At 43.0% G+C, this 24,191-nt stretch overlaps 1 protein-coding gene across 1 annotated transcript in view; it reads right to left on the bottom strand.

Moving 5' to 3' along the window:
- Positions 1–513: 513 nt before the first annotated feature.
- Positions 514–24,191, bottom strand: part of atp2b3a (ATPase plasma membrane Ca2+ transporting 3a) — a gene marked incomplete at both ends in the record, with an annotated part of 173,604 nt that continues 149,926 nt past the window's right edge. Inside the window, 4 exons of the mRNA XM_084333459.1 lie at positions 514–854; positions 968–1,148; positions 14,991–15,083; positions 23,533–23,715. Coding sequence (XP_084189585.1) covers positions 514–854; positions 968–1,148; positions 14,991–15,083; positions 23,533–23,715 — 798 coding nt within the window. The remainder of the gene's footprint in view (positions 855–967; positions 1,149–14,990; positions 15,084–23,532; positions 23,716–24,191) is intronic.

The following is a 24,191-nucleotide window of genomic DNA, read 5'->3' on the forward strand; positions in this document are numbered from 1 at the left end:
CAAGTATATTGTCAAAAAGAAAAAGAATATTGAACCCCATTACAGTTCTCAGCTGAGTCTTTTAATCTAAGCAGCAAGAATTGATGCCAGCTCCTTCTTGGTTCTGCCACGTCCTCTAATCACATGCCAAGATATACATTTCAAAATGTCACCGCAGCAGTTCTGGCGCTGGGTTCACATGAGGCATTTGATTTGGCAGCCTTTTGAGAGGATGTGAGCGTATTCTTAAGCAGACAGTGTGGGTTGAAAAGCAGTAGGGAAGAAAGATTGGCTCCTGATTGGTCATCCATCCCAACCAGAGAAGTCCTTCCAGGTGAATACTTGGCTCCTTTTCTCTCCCTTTTCTTTATCAGGTCGTATTAATGTCCTTCAAACTTGTTGGTGTCTTCGTTTATGCACCTTCTTTTTTAAATCTCCCACAACTTCTATAAACATGTCTCTAAGTTGTGCAACGGGCTGGCACGGGGACTGGCAGAATTTTTTGGGATCACGCGAACTCTGCTCTCGGCTGCGTTATTGTTGCAGTTGAGGGCGACCAGGGGACTCGAGTTGGGTCGAGAGTTGCGGCGATGACGAGGGGGAGGCTGGGGACGTTGGGATGTGGGGGTCGAGGGCTGGGGGCATGGGGAAGCAGATGGAGAGGGCTGGGGGCATCGGGAGGCAGGTGGAGAGGGCTGGGGGCTTGGGGAGGCAGGTGGAGAGGGCTGGGGGCATGGGGAGGCAGGTGGAGAGGGCTGGGGGCATGGGGAGGCAGGTGGAGAGGGCTGGGGGCATGGGGAGGCAGGTGGAGAGGGCTGGGGACATGGGGAGGCAGGTGGAGAGGGCTGGGGGCATGGGGAGGCAGGTGGAGAGTGCTGGGGACATGGGGAGGCAGGTGGAGAGGGCTGGGCGCATGGGGCAGCAGGTGGAGAGAGCTGGGGGCATGGGGATGCGGGCGTTGCCTGATGAGGAGGAGGAGATGCCTCGCAGTTGTGGTCAGACCTCAGCGAGTCTTCAACATCCGTCTCATCGATCAGGGGAATGTTGTGGACCAGGTCGTTGATGAGAAACTCTGGTGGTGGCGCCATGAATTTGTGGATGGAGTTCCTGGAGTCCGTCCTCTCCATACCGTTATAGACAGAGCTATGGAATGCTCTCACCACTCGGATCTGATGGTCAAAATAAAAGGGGGAGCGGAAGGATGATGGAAACAGATAATTGACCTGCTGAGGGAGATTCAACCTTCTCAACTCACAATATACAGGACTGCGGTCTAGCATATCCTCTTAAAGGATTATTGTGGTTATTGACAACAATTTGTGGTTCTTGTCAGGTTCTTGTCAACCTAGACACTATTTGTGGTTCTTGTCAACCTATAGACACAATTTTCATCTAGCACAGAAAAACAAACAAACAAAAAATTTATTCTTTTTGGATTACAGAAAATTATCACTAAAGTGCTATCTGTTGCAGCTGCACTGTTTTCCATGAAAATACAATATTTGGATAAGTTTGACCATTTCTCAAAATCTGAAAATTATTATTTAATAAAACATAAATATTTAGAAAAAACCTTTACAGACAACATTTAGACAAAGCTTCCTGACACATCTCCATCCAAAGTCTTGGAAGAACTCATTGAAATCTCATCTGATACCACCTGGAGAGCTAGTTTCAGAGTGTGGTGCTGAGTACCAAGTATCTCATGATGCAGCAGTTAAGGTGTTGATACCATTCAGCACCACATATCTGTGTGAAGCTGGCTTTTCATCCATGAAAACAAAATATAGGGCCAAGTTGAGCCTTGAGGATGACATGCGTGTTGCCTTGTCAAAGATCTCCCCACGTATTGACCGTATTATTAGCCAGCAGCAGCAGACCTCGCATTGAGCTAGAAATTTCCACTGAGTGAACGAGTGCTTATTTTCTGTATTTATTTTATTTTATTTTTTGAGAAATGGTAACTTGGTGATCCTTTTCTGTATTTAAAAAAATACATGATTTTCAGTTTTTGAGACATGGTCAAACGTATCCAAATATGCTATTTTTATGGAGCACAGTGCAGCTGCAACAGATAGCACTTTAGTGATCCTTTTCTGTATTTAAAAAAAAATACATGATTTTCAGTTTGAGAAATGGTCACACTTATCCAAATATTATGCTATTTTTATGGAAAAGTGCAGCTGCAACAGATAGCACTTTAGTTATAATGTTCTGTAATTTTATTTAAAGAAATATGCTCTTTGATTTACTACTACAAGCAGTGTAATGTCAACAGTAGACCTGAAACACCTGTTAATAATGCAATATATAGCCTGCATATACACACAAATGTGTTTCCCGGTTTCTTAAATAAACATTATTTTGAAAGCAAGCACTTTTGTCATCATTGTAGCAAAAAAGACAGGACCGGAAAAGTCTTTATCGTATGTAGGAGTGCCCTGGAATATTTTATTGAACACAGGGGTGCCTTGGCAGCAGAAAGGTTGAGAACCCCTGATTTCTAGCACAATACTGATCGAACCACTACTGAGCGAGTTGTATTTTTCTGGGCAGTTGGCAACATACGTCCTTTCAGAGTTAAACAATCTGCTTTTAAAATTGCAATGATTGTTTTCTGAGCAAACAAAACACGCATTGTAAATACAAACACTGCCTTGCTAACGCAATTTTCTTGTAACTAAGATTAGCTGATTTCTTTTTATTTCATGCATAACCATTTTCAATATACAGTAACTGCCTCCTGGGGCATTTCCTGGTTGTTGAACAAGGTGACAATAGCTAACATTAAATACATCACCTGCAAACATAATACTGTTCTGACAGATCAATATTGATGTAATTAATAGATTCGATGGGGAAAGAATGCAGGTTTATTTTCTGTTTTTAAAATAGGCGGAGCTAAAGCATGGTACAGGTTTTGTCAACAAAGAAAATAAATGATGGAATAACAACAGACTGGCCGCTGGTGACCCAGGGTTGATTGAGTAGGACACCATGACTCAACGAGACCTTCTGATAGCAGGTGGTCATACAAAGTTTTGAAAATGTGAAAGATGCGGTCAAGAAATTATTATTGCAGTTTTAAGCAAATCTTTTGATTATTGCACGGTTGCCCCATTGGAATTGCATTGCAGCCATACTGCATAGGCCTACTGACTGGTATATGATGCCAGATGATAGAACAATTGGGTCCAAGAATTATCCTCTGAAGAGGGACAATGTAAAGAGTTTAATTCCAAAATGATTAAATAAATACTCTTTAAATCAGGGGTTCTCAAAGTTTTGATGACTGAGGGCCATTTTAGGGACTCAATATTGGATTGAGGGCTGCCCAAGAAAAAACAGATCACATCTTGCGAGTCATACACAAGATGCCTAGTTTCCATGCAACCAGTAGCCTAGCAAGCTTTCAACAACAACAACAAAAAGTTTTACCCTCCTTAAAAGCAAAGTAGGTTGGTTTAAAACTGTATTCATTGGTTCAAAACTGGTTTAAAGCGGTATTGGAATCGGACAAACTGTATCGCATGCATTTACACCTTGGCAACTCATAGCAACAGAATGCCTACTAAAAGTTAATAGACACGGACAAAGAGGGCTCAGAGACACTAGTGACAAGACTTAGATACCACTTGGCATGCAAAAAAGAAGGCTAGCTAGAGCGGCGACACTCATATAGTGCCATGCTGTAAATAAAAGAATTAAAATTAAAATACATTCAGCAGGTCGTATGCAAGCTTGTCTCTCGACGCAGTGGTGATGAAGCAAAGGTAGAGCAGCATAAGAATGAATGAAATTATGAAATGTAGGGTTAAATGTTATTATCATATTGTACTGAGACCAGTGACTTCCCTCCAAGTGATTAGGGAGTTATACCTTACTTTTTAAAAGTTTTTGTCTAATATAATGTTATAGATATAATTAATAAATAGTCTGCATGTATTAGCTATTCAGCTGTTTGAGTACTCATTAGTTTTGCATGGTGAACGGATATCAATATTATAGAGCAGACGTTGCTATTTAATGTTATTTTTCACATACATTTTAGCTGAAAATTGGGGTATGTATGCCATGGAAACAGAGCCAATATGATTATTAAATATAGATAAATAAAACATACAGCACTTTCAACTTGCGTGTCAAAGCCCATGCAATTTCAGCCATGGGTAGCTCTGTCCCTGCCTCCTTATGACAGATTCCTACTCATGTTCATATCGCACTTCACCAGCAAACACAAAGTGATAGGGGAGGTGTAGTGGTTACGCCATTGCTGTTTCCCGCACGGTCCACCCCTCTTGAAATCACAATGTATTTCCAATGGACACATTTCTAAATCGTCTCGTTTAAAACAAATAAAGCATGAACATTGGCATGGTGTACCTTTCTGTGTGTATTCATCCACAATTTATAGCTCAACATGAAAAAATTTGCAATTAATCGTAAAGGTAGCAAAATAACGTTTATGTTTTCATTCACTGAGAAACTACACTTCACTCTGGCGCTGCTGACAGGTGACAGCACTGAACGACAGGCGATCTACTGGTAAGTGTAGTTATTTTTTAACAACAAATTAAACAACCTTATAACTAACTTTATTTCAACCAAAAATGCTTACTCTTCCACCCGACGGGACCAGTACCGGTCCCAAAATGACATCACGTCATAAATCAAGCTCTCTACACTGTCTGACATAATTAGAGTTTTTCCCCCCAAACGTATTCAAGAGTAAACATCATAACCATGTCACAACAGCAGTCATAGTGTATATTTTCAGCAATACGTTTGTTTACCAATAAGTTAAAGTGTTATTAGTGATATTTTAGTTTTTGAAATGTATTGTTGTGATCGCGGAGATCCACCATTTTGAATTAGCAGCCGCTGCTGAATGATGGATATTATAGTCATTTTGAGAAGAGGACATCCAGAGCTTTCAATGAGCGGTGGGATTTTTTTAAACTACACTTCCCAAAGGCTTCTAGCTCCCTTCAAGCAAATGAGTTGCTTATGATTTTTTTTTATCTTATTACTCTGGATTATATACCACAAAACTGAACGTTATTGGCATATATTGGAGCGCAGTTAGTTTGTCTCCCCTATTGTGAGCATTTAGCAACCATCCAATTTGAAATCAATTTCAAAATGGCGGAGCTGTACATACAGTAGATTTCATTCTGTTCTTCATGCACGCCGATACTAAATCCAAATTGAACTCTGCCATTGGAAAGAGTAGATTTGGCCTGATCCATAGTGTGCAAGTTGGCTATAATAAGGTAATGTATAGGCTTCATATTCTATATTCTATAATAATATTTCAAATTGCATGGGTCCGGATGGCAGAATTCAGTACTGTATCTACAAAATTCAATTTTTTTTTAAATCTTTTTCCCCCTCCTTTTCTCCCATCCCAATGTTAGTCGTTATGCCAATTCCCAATCCCCTTCCTGGTCGCTGCGCACCTACCCCCTACAGTCGGTCTGGGAGAGTGGAGGCTATCACATGCTTCCTCCGACACATGTGTAGCCAATCAACCGCTTCTTTTCACCTGGCAGCGCGGACTCTCACTGAGAGGGTATAACGTGTGGAAGGATCACACTACCCCCCTTAGATCCTTTCCTCGCTGAGCAGGCGCCCCGACCGAACTGTAGGAGTCGCTGTTTACAACGACCAGGACCCACCCACCAGCTTTCCAACCCCTAACACTGCCAATTGTGTTAGTATGAACGACCAGCCAAGCTGGTAGCAACGCCGAGAGCTGGGCTCGAACCCAGCGTCTCCTGCGTTGGTGGCGAGCGCCTTGCCCACTACACCACCTAGCCGCCACAAAACCTTCCATTTAATCATCTTCCCTTTATTAATGTCCTTAGATTGTTTGTACAAGTGATCTCAAGAAGGTACTGAACGAGCTCAGTGGCAGTTTCTTATGTCTGGTAATTTTTTGCATGGTGTTATTCACTGTGAAAGATGCAAAGAAAAATCATAATTCATATTCTCATTTGTTTCATCACAATTTAAGCAAACCTAGTAATAGTATATTTCTGACACTGGGAATACATTCACTGAGGTCCATAGATGTCCCTAGATACCAACAACATGCAAATGGGCCTTGTAGAAGTGGAGCAATATTCCATTTACTTAGGTATGTATTTTAGGCGGATTTTCAGAAAATAGGGCTCCGGGCTTAAGAGGTTAACCAATAATGTTAGTGATAGAAGGGAACTTGTTTTGTGCAAAAATGGAAAGCCTGCCAATGTTCATGAGGCAGAATTATTACAATAGCCAATAATACATTTTCCCAATGATAAATCCCTATACAGGTGGGCCGCGCAGGAAACTAAAGTTATGTCAGTTCTGCCCTATGGTCTCAGAGAGAGTTCCACTTATTCAATTGGTCTGACATTTTACGGGAGCAGAGTTGAGCATATTCAAATGAGATTAGCATTCTGGAATTTGAGAAAAACAAGAAAAAAGTCATGGGTAAGACTGTGTACCTAAGAGCGAACGTTGTGTAGCTGAGAGGACAACCTTACAAAAGCAAAAATAGTCCAAACACCAGACAGGATACACTATTGGAATTACAAACTCATGATTACCTGACTCAGATTAGTCAGATTGTTTTTCAACGCAGTCATTTTCGAGCTTTGTACATCAAATGTACATTTAATGTTCATCAATGAAATCAAATTTGGCGGTGAATGTCTTGGCAACAGACGAGGTGCAGCATGTCCCCCACGCAACACACTTCAACACTGTCTTATTTCCTTATTCCAAGGAGCCTCTTTTATTCTCATTCAGCAAATTATCAACAAATGGATGGGTTTGTTTGTTTTTACATGTAAGTCCCCATCTCTTGAAAATTCCTGAAATTGTAAACGTTCGAGTATGGTGTCCAATTATCATTATGACTCAAAACAAGGGGAAAGTATGAAGAATCCTTTTTTTAATTATGTGAGGAGATGTATGTCTTACTACAACTATAGCATGAACTACTGTACTTTCTGTAATTGGGAAACATTCTGTGCATGTAATTTATCTGGTAGTTTAGGCTATGATAACACATTAAATGTGATTATTGTGCTATGTCTAAAAAAGAAATCTGATGCTATATTTTCAAATAAATTACTCGTGATGGAAATAAAGCTGATTACAGCAAACCGCGCAATGTAACCATGAGAAGATTCACATGCATCACATTAGATGAACTCTGCAAAACTGTCTCAGAATGTAACTCCTCCACCTCAGACATTGATCCTATACCTACAGCTTTCTTCAAACAGGTGTTTAATCGTGTTTCAAGCCCTGTGCTAGATATCATCAACACTTCCCTTAGAACTGGTATTTTGCCAGACGCCTTTAAAACAGCAGTTGTAAAGCCATTACTAAAAAAAACTAACTTGGATAGTAATGTACTGGCAAACTATCGACCAATATCTAACCTACCATTCATTAGTAAAGTACTTGAAAAGATAGTTTCAGTTCAAATTGATTCCTTTCTTGAAGAAAACAACATTTTAGAAGAATTTCAATCAGGATTCAGAAAATATCATAGCACTGAAACTGCTCCTCACCAAAATAATCAGTGACCTCAGACTAAACTCTGACGAGAATAAGGTCTCCATCCTTCAAGTCAAGTCAAGTCAAGAGTTTTAATTGTCACGGCATACAGGTATACAATGAAATGCGGCTGGTCTTGCCCGCGACGATGTGCAATACAGTGGTACAACATATAATAGAATCCAATAAAAATACAGTGGTACAACATATTAATAGAATCCAGTAAAAAACAACAGTGCAATAAACAGGTACATGGTGTGCCATCTCGGTATCTGTACATAGTATTTACAGAGCATATAGGACATGCTAGGTAGCTTTAGTAGTGCAATACACTGTTCCTGATGTTATACTAATTTAAAGTGGCCTTTCCTCTGGCCATAAGTGTGCGTATGTGCGGCATGAGTGTTAAAGTGGCTGCTAGTGTGTGAGCGTGCTCAGCGTGCGTGTCGTGTATGTGCTTGTGTGTGCTTGTGTGTGGATAGTTCAGTTTCTGTGTCTCTCAATGTTCATTGTTCAAGGCTCTGATGGCCTGGGGGAAGAAGCTTAGCCTAAGCCTCTCCGTCCTAGTAGCTGGGGTTTGCAGGCGTCTGCCTGACCTCAGCAGCTGGAACAGGCTGTTATTGGGGTGGTGGGGGTCTTTCATTATCCTGCAGGCTCTGGATTTGCACCTCTTGTTGTATAGAGCCTGCAGGGGAGGTAGCGCAATACCCGTGGTACGCTCGGCTGAGCGCACCACTCTCTGTAGGGCCTTCTTGTCCTGTGCCGTGCTGTTCCCATACCAGGCAGTGATGTTTCCGGTCAAGATGCTCTCTACAGCTCCTGAGTAGAAGGACTGGAGTATCTTCCCCGATACTCTGAACTTCCTTAACTGTCTCAGGTGGTAGAGGCGCTGCTTCGCTTTCTTTACTACTGTGTCTATGTGTGTTGACCATGTCAGATCCTCTGAGATGTGGACCCCCAGGTACTTGAAGCTGCTCACCCTGTCCACGGTAGCCCCGTTAATCATCAGTGGTGTGTGTGTCTCCTGCTGTCCTCTCCTATAATCCACGATCAGCTCCTTGGTTTTACCAATGTTCAGGAGCAGGCTGTTGTCCTGGCACCAACGTTCCAGTACCTCAACCTCCTCTCGGTAGGCCTTCTCGTCGTTGTCCGAGATCAGCCCCACCACCACCGTGTCGTCGGCGAACTTCACTATGGAGTTGGAGCTGAACTTGGCCACACAATCGTGTGTGTAGAGTGAGTACAGCAGGGGGCTTAGAACACAGCCCTGGGGGGACCCGATGCTCAGGGTGATGGTGTTGGAGGTCTGACCCCCCACCCTGACCGCCTGGGGTCTTTCACTCAGAAAGTCCAGTACCCAGGCGCTCAGGGCGGAGCTCAGACCTAGCTCGATCAGCTTGTCCACCAGTCTGGTGGGGACTATGGTGTTGAACGCTGAGCTGTAGTCAATGAACAACAGTCTCACATAGCCCCCCTTCTGACGGTCAAGGTGGGAGAGAGTGCTGTGCAGTACCTGGGAGACCGCGTCGTCAGTGGACCTGTTTGTCCTGTATGCAAATTGCATAGGGTCCATATCACTGGGGAGAGAGGCACAAATGTGGTCCTTGACCAGCCTCTCGAAACATTTCATGACCACAGAGGTGAGTGCCACCGGTCTGTAGTCATTTGGGCATGTTGGGGAGGGTTTCTTCGGTACAGGGATGATGGTAGACATCTTGAAGCAGGCAGGGACTACTGACTCCGCCAGGGATTGATTATATATGGCGGTGAACACCGGGGCAAGCTGGTTTGCACAGGACTTAAGTATGTGTCCTGTTATACCATCTGGACCCGCAGCCTTCCTGGTGTTCACCTGCATAAATGCTCTTCTCACACTGTGTTCCGACAATGAGAGAGCGCCCCCGCCCCCCCGCGGTTGCCCCCCCCCCTCCACAACAGCCGGTGCGCCAGTGAACCGAGCGTAGAAGGAGTTGAGTTTGTCCGCGAGAGAGGCGTCGTCGCTCCCCATTTCGGGGGCGCTGACTTTGTAGTCAGTTATTGTCTTCAGTCCCCTCCACAAGCCTCTTGTGTCGTTTTGTGCCATTTGTGTCTCCAGTTTCTCAGCATATGTCCTCTTAGCAAGTTTAACAGCCTTGCGCAGAGTGTAGACTGAAGCCTTGTACTCTTCCATATTTCCTGACTCTCTGCCCAGGTTATAAGCCGTGGTGCGTGAGTTCAGGGCTGTTCTTATAGTGCTGTCCACCCAAGGTTTCTGGTTTGGGAAAACCTGCGCCTTCTTTGTGAGGACAATACCGTCTGCCACAGTTGATATGTAACTCACAACGGTATCAGCGTACTCGCTGACGTCACTGGCGCTTCCTTTAAACATGTCCCAGTCTGTATCCTCCTTATCCTGCTAGATCTCAGTGCAGCATTCGATACAATCGATCACGATATTCTAATCAATCGTCTTGAAAACCTTGTCGGTTTCTCAGACTATGTGCTAAGCTGGTTTAAAACATACATCAGAGGGAGGAAATTCTATGTTAAACTAGGAGGCCACATGTCTGAGATATATGACAACAACTATGGAATTGCACAAGGGAGTTGCTTAGGTCTTTTACTCTTCTCCCTTTACATGTTACCGCTGGGTGATATCATCCGAGAACATAATGTAGGTTTCCATAGCTATGCGGATGATACACAACTGTACATATCTACTGAACCAAATGATACAGCTATTAACTCCATCACAGACTGCTTATTGGGAATAAATAAATGGATGAGTAAGAACTTCCTGAAACTAAACGAGAACAAAACTGAAATTCTAATTATCGGCCCCAAAACAAAAAAAGAAACGTTAATAAAGAACCTGGGAGGACTAACCCCTTGGATCAAATCTGAGGTCACAAGTCTCGGGGGTTATCATAGATTCAGAACTAAACTTCAATTATCATATTAACAAAGTGACCAAAACATCGTTCTTCCATCTCAGAAATATAGCAAAAGTACGACCATTTATTAATCAAAATGATGCTGAGAAGCTAATTCATGCATTCATATCTAGCCGGTTAGACTACTGTAATGCACTTTTCACAGGTCTCCCTAAGAAAACCACAGAGAGGCTTCAGCTAATCCAAAACTCTGCAGCCCGACTGCTAACTAGAACCAAAAGGAGAGAGCACATTAGTCCAACTTAGCTGCTCTACACTGGCTTCCTGTAACATTTAGAATTTACTTTAAGGTTCTTCTCCTTACATACAAAGCTCTAAATGGACAGGGACCTAGCTACATCGCCAACACTCTAATAAATTACAGGCCAGCAAGAACACTGCGATCATCAGCTGCTGGACTACTAGAGGCTCCCAGAAACAGTCAAAAGAGGATCGGTGATGCAGCCTTTGTCAACTACGCCCAAAACTATGGAACAAACTGCCCAAAAACATCAGGGAAGCCAACTCACTAGACATCTTCAAAAGAAAGCTTAAAACCTATTTCTTTGCTCAGGCATTTAAATGAAACATCAGGGACATCCTGACACAAATTGTACTTTACCTGCACTTGTCTTACCCTGCCTACTTGTATACACTTCCTATCAAATTCATGTGTCGGTCCTATGCACTGTAATTTTAAGAGCACTGCTCTGTTGTAATTCAAAACTGATTAAGAGCGATGCACTGCTCTGTTATATTTTTATTTAACTATTTTATCACACTTTTTACTTTTTACTGATGCACTGCTCTGTTGTATGTTAAATACCCTGTTGTATGTCCGTTCTATTTGATAATTTTTAGCGTATTTTTAAACTGAATCAAACCGCACTTATTTTTTTACTCTGTCTATTCTATTTTTATTATTTGTATTACTGAATGAAACTGTAAACAGAGAAGCCTATTGGGATGCTAGATCCTAATGTGAAACACTGTGATTTACCTTACCTTGCTACCTCTCTATCTTTTTTATGCTAGCTTATGCCTGTATTTTTCACTGTTGTGAAGCACTTTGAACTGCAACTTCTGTATGAAAAGTGCTATACAAATAAAGTTATTATTATTATAAATAAACATCTAGTTTGCCACTCTCTATCGCCATCTGATATAACACAATAGTGATTCTACCTATATCTCTATCGTCATCTGATATAACACAATAGTGATTCTACCTATACAGTGTCTCTATTGCCGCCATCTGATATAACACAATATTCATTCTAATTATATCTCTATGCTATCTGATATAACATAATAGTGATACTGTACCTATACCCAGTTCATCTGATATAATTTCTCCATAATTCAATTTTGTGGAGATTGTATATTGATTAAGTAATTTCCTTACAGTACATGTGTACAGTGCCATTTACAGTCAGATGTCTTATGTACTGTGGACAAAATATTTGATACATTGAAAATTCCTCTAGATTCTGATTGTACACCGATGCCAATATGTTGCAATGATGTTTGTGACATTTGGAAAAAATTGCTAAACTAAAGGTAGGATTAGTTTTGCATATTAAAAAAATATAGAGTGGTTGACTTAATAATTAACTATAGGTACCAGTGTATGGACGTTTCCTCTCATTTGGATGAACAACCTCATACGATTACAGATGTGTATCTTGTACCATTGATTTTTAATTAATTACATTTAAAAGATTTAAAGTATGGAATAAATCATTTTTAATTGGAAGACCTGCCAATTATTCAATAAAATGACTGTGTATCCATAGCCGTGCATACTGTATGTCTGAATGTGAAAATATCAGAACACAAATATTAAGAGCGACTGTGACAAGAAAGACAAGTAAAAAAAAAAATAAAAAAAAAAAGTACGTAAGGCATCTTGAGGCATCACTTGCCACAAACTGGACCTACATAAAAAGGAGGGCAAGAACAAAGTTATCTCTGTAAGGGGGGAATGAATAAGGCATTTTGTTTGTTACATATGAAATTAATTAACATAGCAATCCATTCGCCTGTGGAGAAGAAAAAGATTGAATCATAACAAAATCAAAAAGGTTGCAGTATACTCGAAAGTTTACATGATTGATTTCCTTATTTGTTGATATGACTGCTCTCCCCATTGTATTATGACGCCATACCTTTGATATACGATTTCAAACTTTTTGACAGAAGCACCCTTTCCAGAAGCAAAGGTAATTTGTTGCTCACACTGGGCTTAGGACAAGAATGTCTCTCTCTCTAAAATGGCAGGAAATTAATATAGGGAATTTTGGTTAACACTTCACTTCCAGGATATGTACCAGTGTCTTGTGGCAATGACTTGATAATTCTCAGAAAATTTCTCTAAAAACTGTAACAGCATTGCCACATGTAGCCTAATCTTTTCCATTTACTGTTGCATATTTCAGTTTTTTTTTATCTGTAAAGGACCACTTGAGATTGGTATCTGTGCTATGGGTTAGGGATAAATGTTGGGAATATGAATACAAATGTCTAGGCAATATCCTTTGTACTTTACTAATTGGGCTGTAACATTATCAAATGCACTTTATAAATCGTACATTACCTTTCTACCCATAAAAATAAAAAAGATTATCCAAGTACATTGGTGTGTGTATATCATGCAATACATCACACCATATTTAGGTCAGCAGAGAGCCCTTCCCTACTCTTTTCGGTTTAAAAAAAGATCGCCCTAGGATTGATAATGTCATTTTGATGTGGTGACTCTTGAAATCCACACTTCACAATACCTTAAATATCCAAGCAGCGTTACCAGGGCCGCAGTGCGTGAGGCCTGTGCCCAGGACAAAATAACTCACTTGGCAGGGGGGTCTCCTTGATCCTTGATAAGAGTAACACGTAAAACTCGAATACATAAAAAACTAAATTATTAAAAGATTTCAATGGCAATTTCCATGGCATTCTGACGTGTTGATGTTGAGTCTGACAAACTTTGATGCGTGAGCGTCTGGAGGTAACATAGAAAACGTACTTATATTTTGTCGTAATATAAGTATCCAATTTATCTGTGCTCATGTTTGTGATAAGGGATTCTCTCCTTTTAGGAAATGTATACGTTGTATTAACTTGGAGAGTTCCAAACAAACTAAACCTTCTGCTAGCTAATGCTAACCGCTCCGTGTAAAGTGAATGGAGTCACTCATTTCATGCTAACCAGACTCTGTGATAAACAAACCATTAATGCTGATTTGGGGTGGTCTAAACTAGCTATAGCTAAATACTGCTAGTCGGAGGATCATAGTTTTCAAAAGATGTCGATTTTATTCCATAGTGTTGGCAATTTATTCAACAACATTTTAAGTAATTTTGGGAAGACCAAAGCAATGTCCCTGGATTTCACTGAAAGTGTTTGTTAATGAGGACATTTCTTTACAATTACCAAGAAATATGTGACCTCAAAACTAAATTGTCACATACATTTCCACTTGTTTCCAAATTCTGGGATTTGTTAGTATTCAGCAGTGTGTTCAAACTTGATCTGTCTGAATGGAGCATGCTGCTTCGTCGTGTGTTACTGTATCTTTATACAGTGAAGATATGTATATATATATATATATTAGTGCTGTCAGGTTTTAATCGCATAACCATTTTAGGCCTGATATTCTATATTCTATAATCATGGCAGAATTCAGTACTGTATCTACAAAACCTTCTGTTTAATCATCTTCCATTTATTCATTTGCTTAGATTTTTCAGGTCTGGTAAATTTTAGCATGGTGTTATTCACAGTCAAAGATAAAACAAATTTAATTGATATTCTCATTTGGTTCATTACAATTTACTCAAGCCTAGTAACAGACACAGTATTTCTGACACTGGGAATACATTCCCTGAGATCCATAGATGTCCCTATCAGATACCAAGAACATGCAAATGGTAATTAATTAATCTAATTAACGCGATAAACTGACAGCCCTAATATATATATATATATATGTGTGTAAGAAATGTAAAAAAAAAATTTAAAGTTTGACCCTTGCTTTAAATACTGGGATGCATTTATTTTTAATGTAACTAAGTGCATCGACCGGCAAAAATAGAGCAGCAAAAAAGGCAATAGATTAAGATTGTGAGGTAGTGAAGAAAGGAATTAGAGCTAATAGAGACAAATGAACAAATACACTCATTCACAAAGAATTTAGAGAAAGGGAGAGAAAGGTGCAAACAGAAGACCTCAAATGCAGCCAGTCAGGTCATATTACATTGCTCAAGCCTGTCATCCTTCATCACACACATGCATGCGTGCAAACCAGACCCACCAATTCAAACACCTGCACATTTTAGATGTGGATGTTTCATGGCAGTTGCAGGACGGATATCTACATCCGGGTACAATTATTCCACTCATGCTCATTTCTTATAATTGTGGTTGTGGGACCCTTGTTTTTTTTTAATGATCTTTTTTATGGACGTCAGAAACTCACTCCCAGGCGCCCCGGTGTCATTGGCGGTGGAGAGAACTACGTGAGTGGGAGTAGAAATATTGGTTACGTCATGGAGCTGGCTGAGCACCGACGAGCGGCGGCGCACCACAGCAGCGCCCTGAAACGAACCGCTTCTCTTGAAGGTACTCACTACCTCCATCTGTAGGAAAGAGAGAGGTATTACACATTTACAGGCACACTGTGATACGGAATCGGCACTGCAGGAGCACAGCAGGAGTCGGTGGAAGGTATCATAGCTAGAAGTGGTATGACACACACACAATTCTTGTAAATGATGAAGTTTAAAGGTTTCATAGAAAATAAATGGTGAATGGGCAAAAGTCTTCAAAACGAAAAAAATATTTCAGGTGGGAAAACTCTTATTATTGTAAATTAGTGCTGCTAACTTTTACATTTTGATCAAATTTGTATTGCCTTCTTTTAGTACAACTTTATAGCCAAGTAGCCAAGAACAAAGACTTTCACTCCTCTATGCCGAACCAGGAAGTGAAGATGTGACAACGATAGGTTATGACTATAACCAAGTTCTGTTAGTTAGGGGCGATGCTTGGCATCACTACTGCACTATCTCGCGTACGTGCACGCGTACTGAATAAACCACAAATGTACCTCTAATACCAGTATTAGTCTGACCACACCCCTCATCAGCTTACCTTCATAAGCAGGTGTGTGGTCACCTGCTCTCCTCCTTCCCAAGCTTTCACCACAAGGTGAGGACAAGGGCTGCAGCGGCCGTCTGATGCCAAGCATCGCCCCTAACTAACAGAACTTGGTTATAGTCATAACCTATCGTTCTGTATCGTTAGTGGCTTAGCTTGGCATCACTACTGCACAAGGGAGGCCAAGCGGAGCCACTTGGCTGACAAATACACCCCGCTGACAGCCCCCCAAAACCATCAGAACAGGGAGGGCCGAGCCCCCCCGACCCCCCCTAATGGAGGGTATCCCCCCTATTAGAGGCTTCACGGGAAGGCGACGGACCCGACCGTGCGAAGAGGCACTCAAGCAACTTAACGCACAGGGTGAGCAGACCGTGGCTTGACCCCACGACTACATACACGCACAACCCGCATGCCACCCGGGAACGAACGGAGGAACAACCTCGTCACTGCCCCCAGAATCACGGGGCCAAGGGCAAACCCAACCCCGTGGCAAGGCCGTAGCAGCGGAGCGCGAAGGAAGACCCAGACCCACCAAAAGGACTGGACTCCCTGGAATGGGGGCCCGGAGAAGTCCATGATGCCAGCATCAAGACCCCACCAGGTGGGCACGTAGTGCCCCGCCCCCCACATCGCCAGCGTATTCGGACAAAGGCCCCTCAGTTACTGCACCTGGTATTCCCAGGCGGAATCCCATCCAAGTACTAACCAGGCCAGAACCTGCTTAGCTTCCGAGATCGGACGAGATCGGGCGTGTTCAGGTTGGTATGGCCGTAAGCCGAGCGGGCCCCGTCCCCCCAATAGTACACCGCCTGGCACACTGACCCTGCAGAACAGGCAGTCAGCATGGCCGTAAGCACACAAAAAGGTTAACCAACGGAAGCAGGCAGCGCACCGGGGAAAAACCAGGCAACAGGCTGTTAACCCTAGCCTGGAGACTGCGGACGAGACAGGCGCCAGAGGGGACAGCTGAACACAGCCGCCCCGGCGGAAGGAGCGTAAGCTGGCGGTGTTGCATGACCAAGCCTCCATTTAAAAACCCCCACCCAGAGGGGTCGAGGCAGAGAAGGCTGACACGATTGGCAGACGTCATGAACGTGCAGGGGCACCCTCAAATGGTGAACCCGGGAGTTGACACTGCTCCAACACACCAGGGAATCAACCACCTCGGTGTTACCCAATGCGGTGGTTGTTCCTATAACCCCTCAAGAAAAAACTCCAAAACACACCTGCGGGCATACACCGGCTATACCGCAGTACAAGTGTTTCAGTTTCCAAAAAGGGTTAACCCAGGCCTACGGGTCGCAAACATCACTTCGGACCGGGCCTGGCGGTACGGGAAGCACAGGGTCACCAGAGGAGGTCAAAAAACCACCCCCACAGGCCCCTCTTCGCCATGCGTGAGAGAGGAGCGAAAAATAATGGAGAACCAGCCCCTAAGCACACCGTACCTGGTATTCCCCGGCGGTCTCCCAACCAAGTACTAACCAGGACCAACCTGTGTAGCGGCCGAGATCCGACGAGATCGAGCGCGTACAGAATGGCATGGCTGTAAGCCATGACGACAGTGCTGAGTAAAAACATACCCAACCAGGGTCTCCATAGCGCTTAACCCTGTGACACCCAGACCGACCTGGCATTTTTCCCCCTGAAAAAAGCCCAAGTCCCTCAGGGTACCAGAACAGCAGATCTGCATCCCCGGCGGACAACGGGTTCAACTGATCTGGACCAGCGTGACCAGAACCAGTCCCGTGCCCTAACCACGCCGACATGCCTACTCCAGGAGAAGGGCAGATATGCGTGTTGATCTTAACATGAAAAGAAGGCGCCACCCAGACGTTCGGACGAACCGCGCCTGGTGGCCCACCCCAAGGGCGTGAGACCCCACTACATATGTTCAGATCCATCCCGTCATCATCCCCCAGACATGAACGAGAATCCGTCGACAACCCACCCAGGTCATGGGATGTGGTCGTCGGAAGAGGAAAACCCCCCATCTCAGTTGCTTTATAAAAACGCTGTTTCAACCACAAGCAACCAAGGCGTGCCAGCCAATCGCCTGTTTACAGCGAGCTAGCACTATACGTGCGTCGGGACACACCCCCATCAATGAACAGGCTATTTAGACCTGTCATTGAATCCCCAAGGCGCCCAGGGGAACGACAAGAGGGGTGTGACACTCCCTAACTCCAACACTTCTGGAATAGAAAGAAGGAAGCATCAACAGTATGTATCCCAGTCTACACAGCCGGGGTAAAAAATGTTCACATTTTTACATCCCACCACCCTCCCATAGGAAAGAGACGGGGATCCCCAGAGAGACTTCCCACGCGAGCTGTACAGATTGAAAAGAATATATTGCACCTTGAGCCATGTAAAAAACTGGTTTTAGGGCCTCCGGGGAAGAGGCACTGAACCCATACACACTCAACAAACGAATTGAATCGAATATACATACAATAGAAAAGGACCCTTCTAGAGGGTCCACTCACTTTGACAATCTGAGGAGGAAGGCTCTGTACTCTGATGGAGGCTTCCTCACATGGAAGAAGGAGTCCGAACTCACAGAAGGCCTGAATAGGCGCTTGGTGAGGAGGAGCCCTGACCACCCCCCCTGAAAACAGATCCATCACATGGACCTGAACAGCACACGGAAGTCCTACCAACAGAGACGCGCACGGTGACGTACTCTATGGCGGGGGAATTCCTGCGGTGCACACGCCCAATATACCAGGCCGTGGGACCAGGAACTCCCTCCCCCCCCCCCCCCCCCCCGTAACGTGCCGAACCGCCACGTGACGGGAACCTTGAAGGACAGGGGGTGTACCCCTGACCGACAGAACAATGGGGAGAGGAAAGGTTACCAGTTCACCCCTTTACGACCCCACACCCATGATACGACGTAACGACAAAAAGAGAATATGACACAGTCATAGTCAGCTCTATGAAGCGTTTCACAGCTCCACACAGCGCATGAGCTAACCTGCTATCTGATTTTTACTAAGGAAAAACACAGAATAGAGAGGGCTCTAAGAACCCCGGTCCAACATACACATGTGCTTCTGTGGCCAGTACAACCCAGTTGTAGGTCACATGACACACACAACCCATCATCACCTACAAAAAATGGCAAAAACACTCAACAGAGGAACGCCGTTTTTTTTCACAATGAGAGAATACATCATTCTCGATTAGTATCGACCACAGGCCTTGCTAAGCACACATGACAGCAACCAAACCAATTTCCCTTTAGGAAATAAGTTTCTCCAGCAGATTTAGCACAACCTCAGCAATCAAGCTAAGAGTTACACCGTATCCCTACCACACAAAAGACACAATTAATGCACAACATGTCTGATAGGAGGTGATAAAGTCCCCAGGGAACCGGGGGGGAAAACACAATCCTCCTATTTTACCCTCAATACGGCCAGTTAAAACAGGAAAACCTGTTAATGTGTGAACACACTGTTCATTGTCATTACAGTCTGAGAAAGAACATTCTTTTACTCACTTGTCACCAAGCATAGCTTCATAGGTTAGTTGCCTTAGTAGTGAGTACACGGTACACATAAACACCATGATGTTTCTCACACAACAACCAGATCAATACATCACGATCTGCACGGAGAAGCTAACTGCCAGTGACAAAAACAGCTCACACATAACCCGCAACGTACCCTAAATGCATTGCAACAACACACGTTTTGGGAAAAAACACCGTTATTCACAATACATTTAGCAAAGTAAAACCAGAAGACGTGTTATGAGGTCTGGCCAACCCCGTACCTACCCGGAACGCAGATCAGCGAAGTGCAGTCACAAGACACCGTAGAACACAGCCGACCTGTGTTGTTCGATCCGGGCAGCGTCGCCGCTCCAACCAGTCGCTACAGTCCTCTTTGTTGACGCAATCCCCGTCCAGGCTCAGGGCAGGGTCGACGAAACATCCCCTGTCAAGGATGACGTCGCGGTCAAGAGTGTAAAACATGTTAAAATCAAAGCACGTTCAACAGAATAGCATCAAGCCAACGGCGATCAGAAGCGAGCTCCGGCGGCGCGCGAGAAGCTAAGCTACCCCGCGCCAGCCATGGCCCTAGCAGCAAGCTAACGTTTACCCAGCGACCACGACATGCTAGCCCCGCAGCTAACAGCTGACTGGCTAACAGTAGGCCTTAAGCAGGCCATGCAGCGATCCAGCAGGCTAACGCAGCAGTTAACAGCTGACTGGCTAACCGTAAGCTATGAACATGTAAACAATGACATAACACTCACCCAGACAGGCCGCCGTTCTGAACCTCTCCTCACTTTTTAAGAGAAAAGAGAAAACAAGACGTCAACACCGCTTCACAACGGTGAACATCCGGCGGAATCAGCACAGTACCAACTGGCCTGTGTAGCTGACTTCGAACATGAATCTGCCGCTATCGCACATTACATGCACATATCCCCTCGTGAAGGAATACTCTCATTTGGATATGAAAGATGGGGTCTTAACACGGTGACAGAGAGAATCCACTCGTCCAGAACACACAGGGATCACCAGTGTCAATGGTCGCGGCCCACTAGTTAAAACTATAATGGTCTCCAGACCAAGGCCTTCTGTCGCCTAGGCGGCTAAACAAAGGACCCTAGCCTGGGGCCGGTTTCCATAAACTTTGTCAAGTAGCCCCCATAGCACTAACAGACAAGTGGAGCCCGCCAGCAAACACTACTCACCCAACCTGGAACGCACCGCTTCTCACAACAGCGGCATGTCCGACAGTTCAGCTGTGGCCTGACAGGTTTCACCCCAACAAACACAGCAAGGAACTGCAGTTGAGAAGCATGCAGCGGCGTGCTCCCAATACGAAAACCGGTGGAGGGTTTTTAGAATGATCATCATCTTCTAGACACTCCAGTACGAAGACAATATCGCCGTATTTTCTCGAAAATAGTGAGAGAGAAAATAAAGATATGATGTCAACGTATCCTTGTTTCCCAAGCTGTTCCTAATCCAATTTCTTCCATCATGGTGTCAAGTGTGGGGATCTACCGAGGCACCTCTTCCTTGTGGTGAAAGCGAGAAGGAGGAGAGCAGGTGACCACACACCTGCTTTTGAAGGTAAGCTGATGAGGGGTGTGGTCAGACTAATACTGGTATTAGAGGTACATTTGTGGTTTATTCAGTACGCGTGCACGTACGCGAGATAGTGCAGTAGTGATGCCAAGCTAAGCCACTAACGATACAGAACTGCATTAAAGCTGCATTCTCCCACTATGCTCCCTTTTTATGGAATACGTTGCAAGTAAAACTTTGTCTACAGGCACTTCCTACTGTGAATGCTTTTAAAGGTATGCTACGATTGGCCCTTTATGAAACATGTAACTGTTTTACCTGATGCTATTGTTGATGTGATTATGCTCCTTGCCACTGCACAAATGACCTTCTGTATTTATATTTGAATTGTATGTTTTTTGTTTAATGCCCTGTTTTATGTTGAAACTTGTTGTGTGCCGTGTTGGTCAGGACTCCCTGGAAGAAGAGATCTTGTATCTCAATGGGACATTCCTGGATAAATAAAGGATAAATAAAAAATTAAAATAAACAACAAAACTGATTCAGATTATTCCTTTTATTACTGTATTGACCTGAATACAAGATGATGTTATTTGCCGACGATTACACCTGGAAAAGTGCAGTCGTCTTATATTTGTGGACTAGAAATTGAGAGGTGATTGCGGGAAAGAAAGTTTAACTTTGGAGGCAATAATTTGAGAATTTCTTTTTGTAAAAGAAAAAGGGAGGGAGTTTTCCCACCTGAAATGTTTTAGTTTGTTTGTTTTAGTTTTTTAGGCTTTTGCCCATTCACCATAACCACTTCAAATAACCTAACTTTCTACGAATCTCTCTTTGTGTGTGTGTGTGTGTGTGTGTGTGTGTGTGTGTGTGTGTGTGTGTGTGTGTGTGTGTGTGTGTGTGTGTGTGTGTGTGTGTGTGTGTGTGTGTGTGTGTGTGTGTGTGTGTGTGTGTGTGTGTGTGTGTGGTGTCTGTGTCTGTGTGTGTGTGTGTGTGTGTGTGTGTGTGTGTGTGTGTGTGTGTGTGTGTGTGTGTGTGTGTGGTCGTACCACTTTGAATAGCTATGCCTGGGCACTTTGGTAATGTTATTACACACCTGAGTCACAGCTACAGTTTTATTAAAAAGGTATTTTACAGTATTCCTGGTTTACAGCCTACAAGAAAGAGAATGGTAAGAGAAATGGGGAAAAGGCACAGGACTAGTGTTTGCCACAATCAAACCAGTGTTTCAATGAAGATTATGGCCACATTTCCTTTTATTTGACTAAAACTAGACTGAAATTGAACACCAGAAAATGTTTATTATTATTATTATTATTATTATTATTATTATTATTAGTAGTAGTAGTAGTAGTAGTAGTAGTAGTAGTAGTAGTAGTAGTAGTAGTAGTAGTAGTAGTAGTAGTAGTAGTAGTAGTAGTAGTAGTAGTAGTAGTAGTAGTAGTATAATGAGCAGGTTGGCACCTTGCATGGTTGCCTCCGCCGTCGGTGTGTGAATGTGTGAGTGAATGGGTAAAATGCGAGGAACAAATTGTAAAGCGCTTTGGATAAGAGCGCTATATAAATGCAGCCATTTACCATTAGTAGTAACAGTAGCAGTAGTAGTAGTAGTAGTAGTAGTAGTAGTAGTAGTAGTAGTAGTAGTAGTAGTAGTAGTAGTAGTAGTAGTAGTAGTAGTAGCAATAGTTGTAGTAGTAGTAGTAGTAGTAGTAGTAGTAGTAGTAGTAGTAGTAGTAGTAGTAGTAGTAGTAGTAGTAGTAGTAGTAGTAGTAGTAGTAGTAATAATAATAGTTGTAATAGTCTTTATTCATTCAAATGATCAAGTTGATGAGCATGTGTTCACATCTGTTACATAGAAACCATGTATTTGTCCCTGTGAGTGACTGAAGTATATCAGCACTGTATCATCAGCATTCAATAGAAAACATAGAACGGGTAAAATATATGTATTTGTTCAAGTGTTTCCTTATTGATCAAAATACTTCAGGAAACAAAGGAAAGACATGTTAAGGTGGAATTAAGGCACTCATTTGTAGAAAGAGAATGCAATAAAAGTTAAAGCAAGTTAAAAAGATATTCTATTCAGAGATTTCTCATTGGACACATCATGCAATGAGCATTGAGGCTAAGGTAACAGATTACCCCAAGTTAATATGGCAATTTTACAATGAGTATGTTTACATACTCTGGATACAAGCTAACATCCTGGTATAATTCTATATCCTAGATAATTAATGCTGTGTTCAGACTAGTGGTACAGTTAAAGGGATAGTTCAGATTTTTGGAACCCTAGCCGTTTTTGCTACTAACCAATGATCTTGGTTGTTAGAGTCCTTTCTCAGCACAATCCATGCTGTTCCTCATACTAGCTCTGGATTGTTAGCCACAAACCAATGCAAAGTCAATGGAGTCGAGCTCCTGTCTGTACAAGCTGACTAAAGACAATTGAAATTGACTTTGTGTGCACTCACTATGGAGTAGATTTCAGTTCCATATTTCAGTCCTCAGTCAGGAGCTCGACCCCATTGACTTTGCATTGTGGCTAACTATCTGGAGCTATGGTTCCAAAAAACCTTGCTAAATAATGAAGCCAAAAAGCTTCATTATATATTCCATTAATCACTTGTTTACATTGAATCACACTGTATAATATAATAATAATATTGTCTGGGATATTATACTATATTATACTATCCTAGCTTCCAAATATGAATGTGTATGTAAACACACTCACTGCAGTTCTGAACTATACAAAGCCCAAACGCTCTCCTTTCCATATGATTTGATTTCACTATAGATCAAGTTTGACATTGTCTGCATGGCCGACGCATTCCAGTTTGGTTGGTAATAAAACAGTCCCAACCATACAATACCTGAGTCTGAATGCGATTGAGCCCTCGAAACCACAAGATCTGTCCTCGGCGGAGCTCTCGCTCTGCGTGGTCTATCTCGTCCTCGTCATCGTCGAAGCCCTCGTCAATCATCTCGTCCGCGCCCGGCGCACGCTCCGCCTCGTGCAGACACTTCAGGTGGCTTGTAGGTACAGAGGTGATGACCTGTCACACCGCCACGTGAAGGGGAGGTTATTTCCTCACCACGTCACACGATCAAACACAAACACAAAACTCAAACTCAAACTGCAGTGAAATCAGTTGATAAACATCATAGGGCTGGGAGATATACAGAATACAAAGTCATACGGCCATGGATCCATGCAACTTAACTTTGTTGTACTGTGTACTTGTGCAAACACAATAGATTGACTCTAATATCAATGGATTCCTTGTGGTTGATAGTTTATATGATATCATCATTATCGCTCTAGCATACAAATTTTGCCTGCAAATGATGGTAATGTCAGCGGGCCGATATCTAAATTCTATATCGGCTGATACCGATATAAAAACTGCCAATATCGGCCAGATATATCGGCCGACCACTATATAAAATAAACGGACTTGTTCAAACCATACAGAGTGCATAAACAACATTTTGTTCCTCAAGAGGAGACATCCTGATCAATAACGACCTG

Source organism: Notolepis coatsorum (genome assembly GCF_963971535.1).
Source record: "Notolepis coatsorum genome assembly, chromosome: 17".
Taxonomy (NCBI): domain Eukaryota; kingdom Metazoa; phylum Chordata; class Actinopteri; order Aulopiformes; family Paralepididae; genus Notolepis; species Notolepis coatsorum.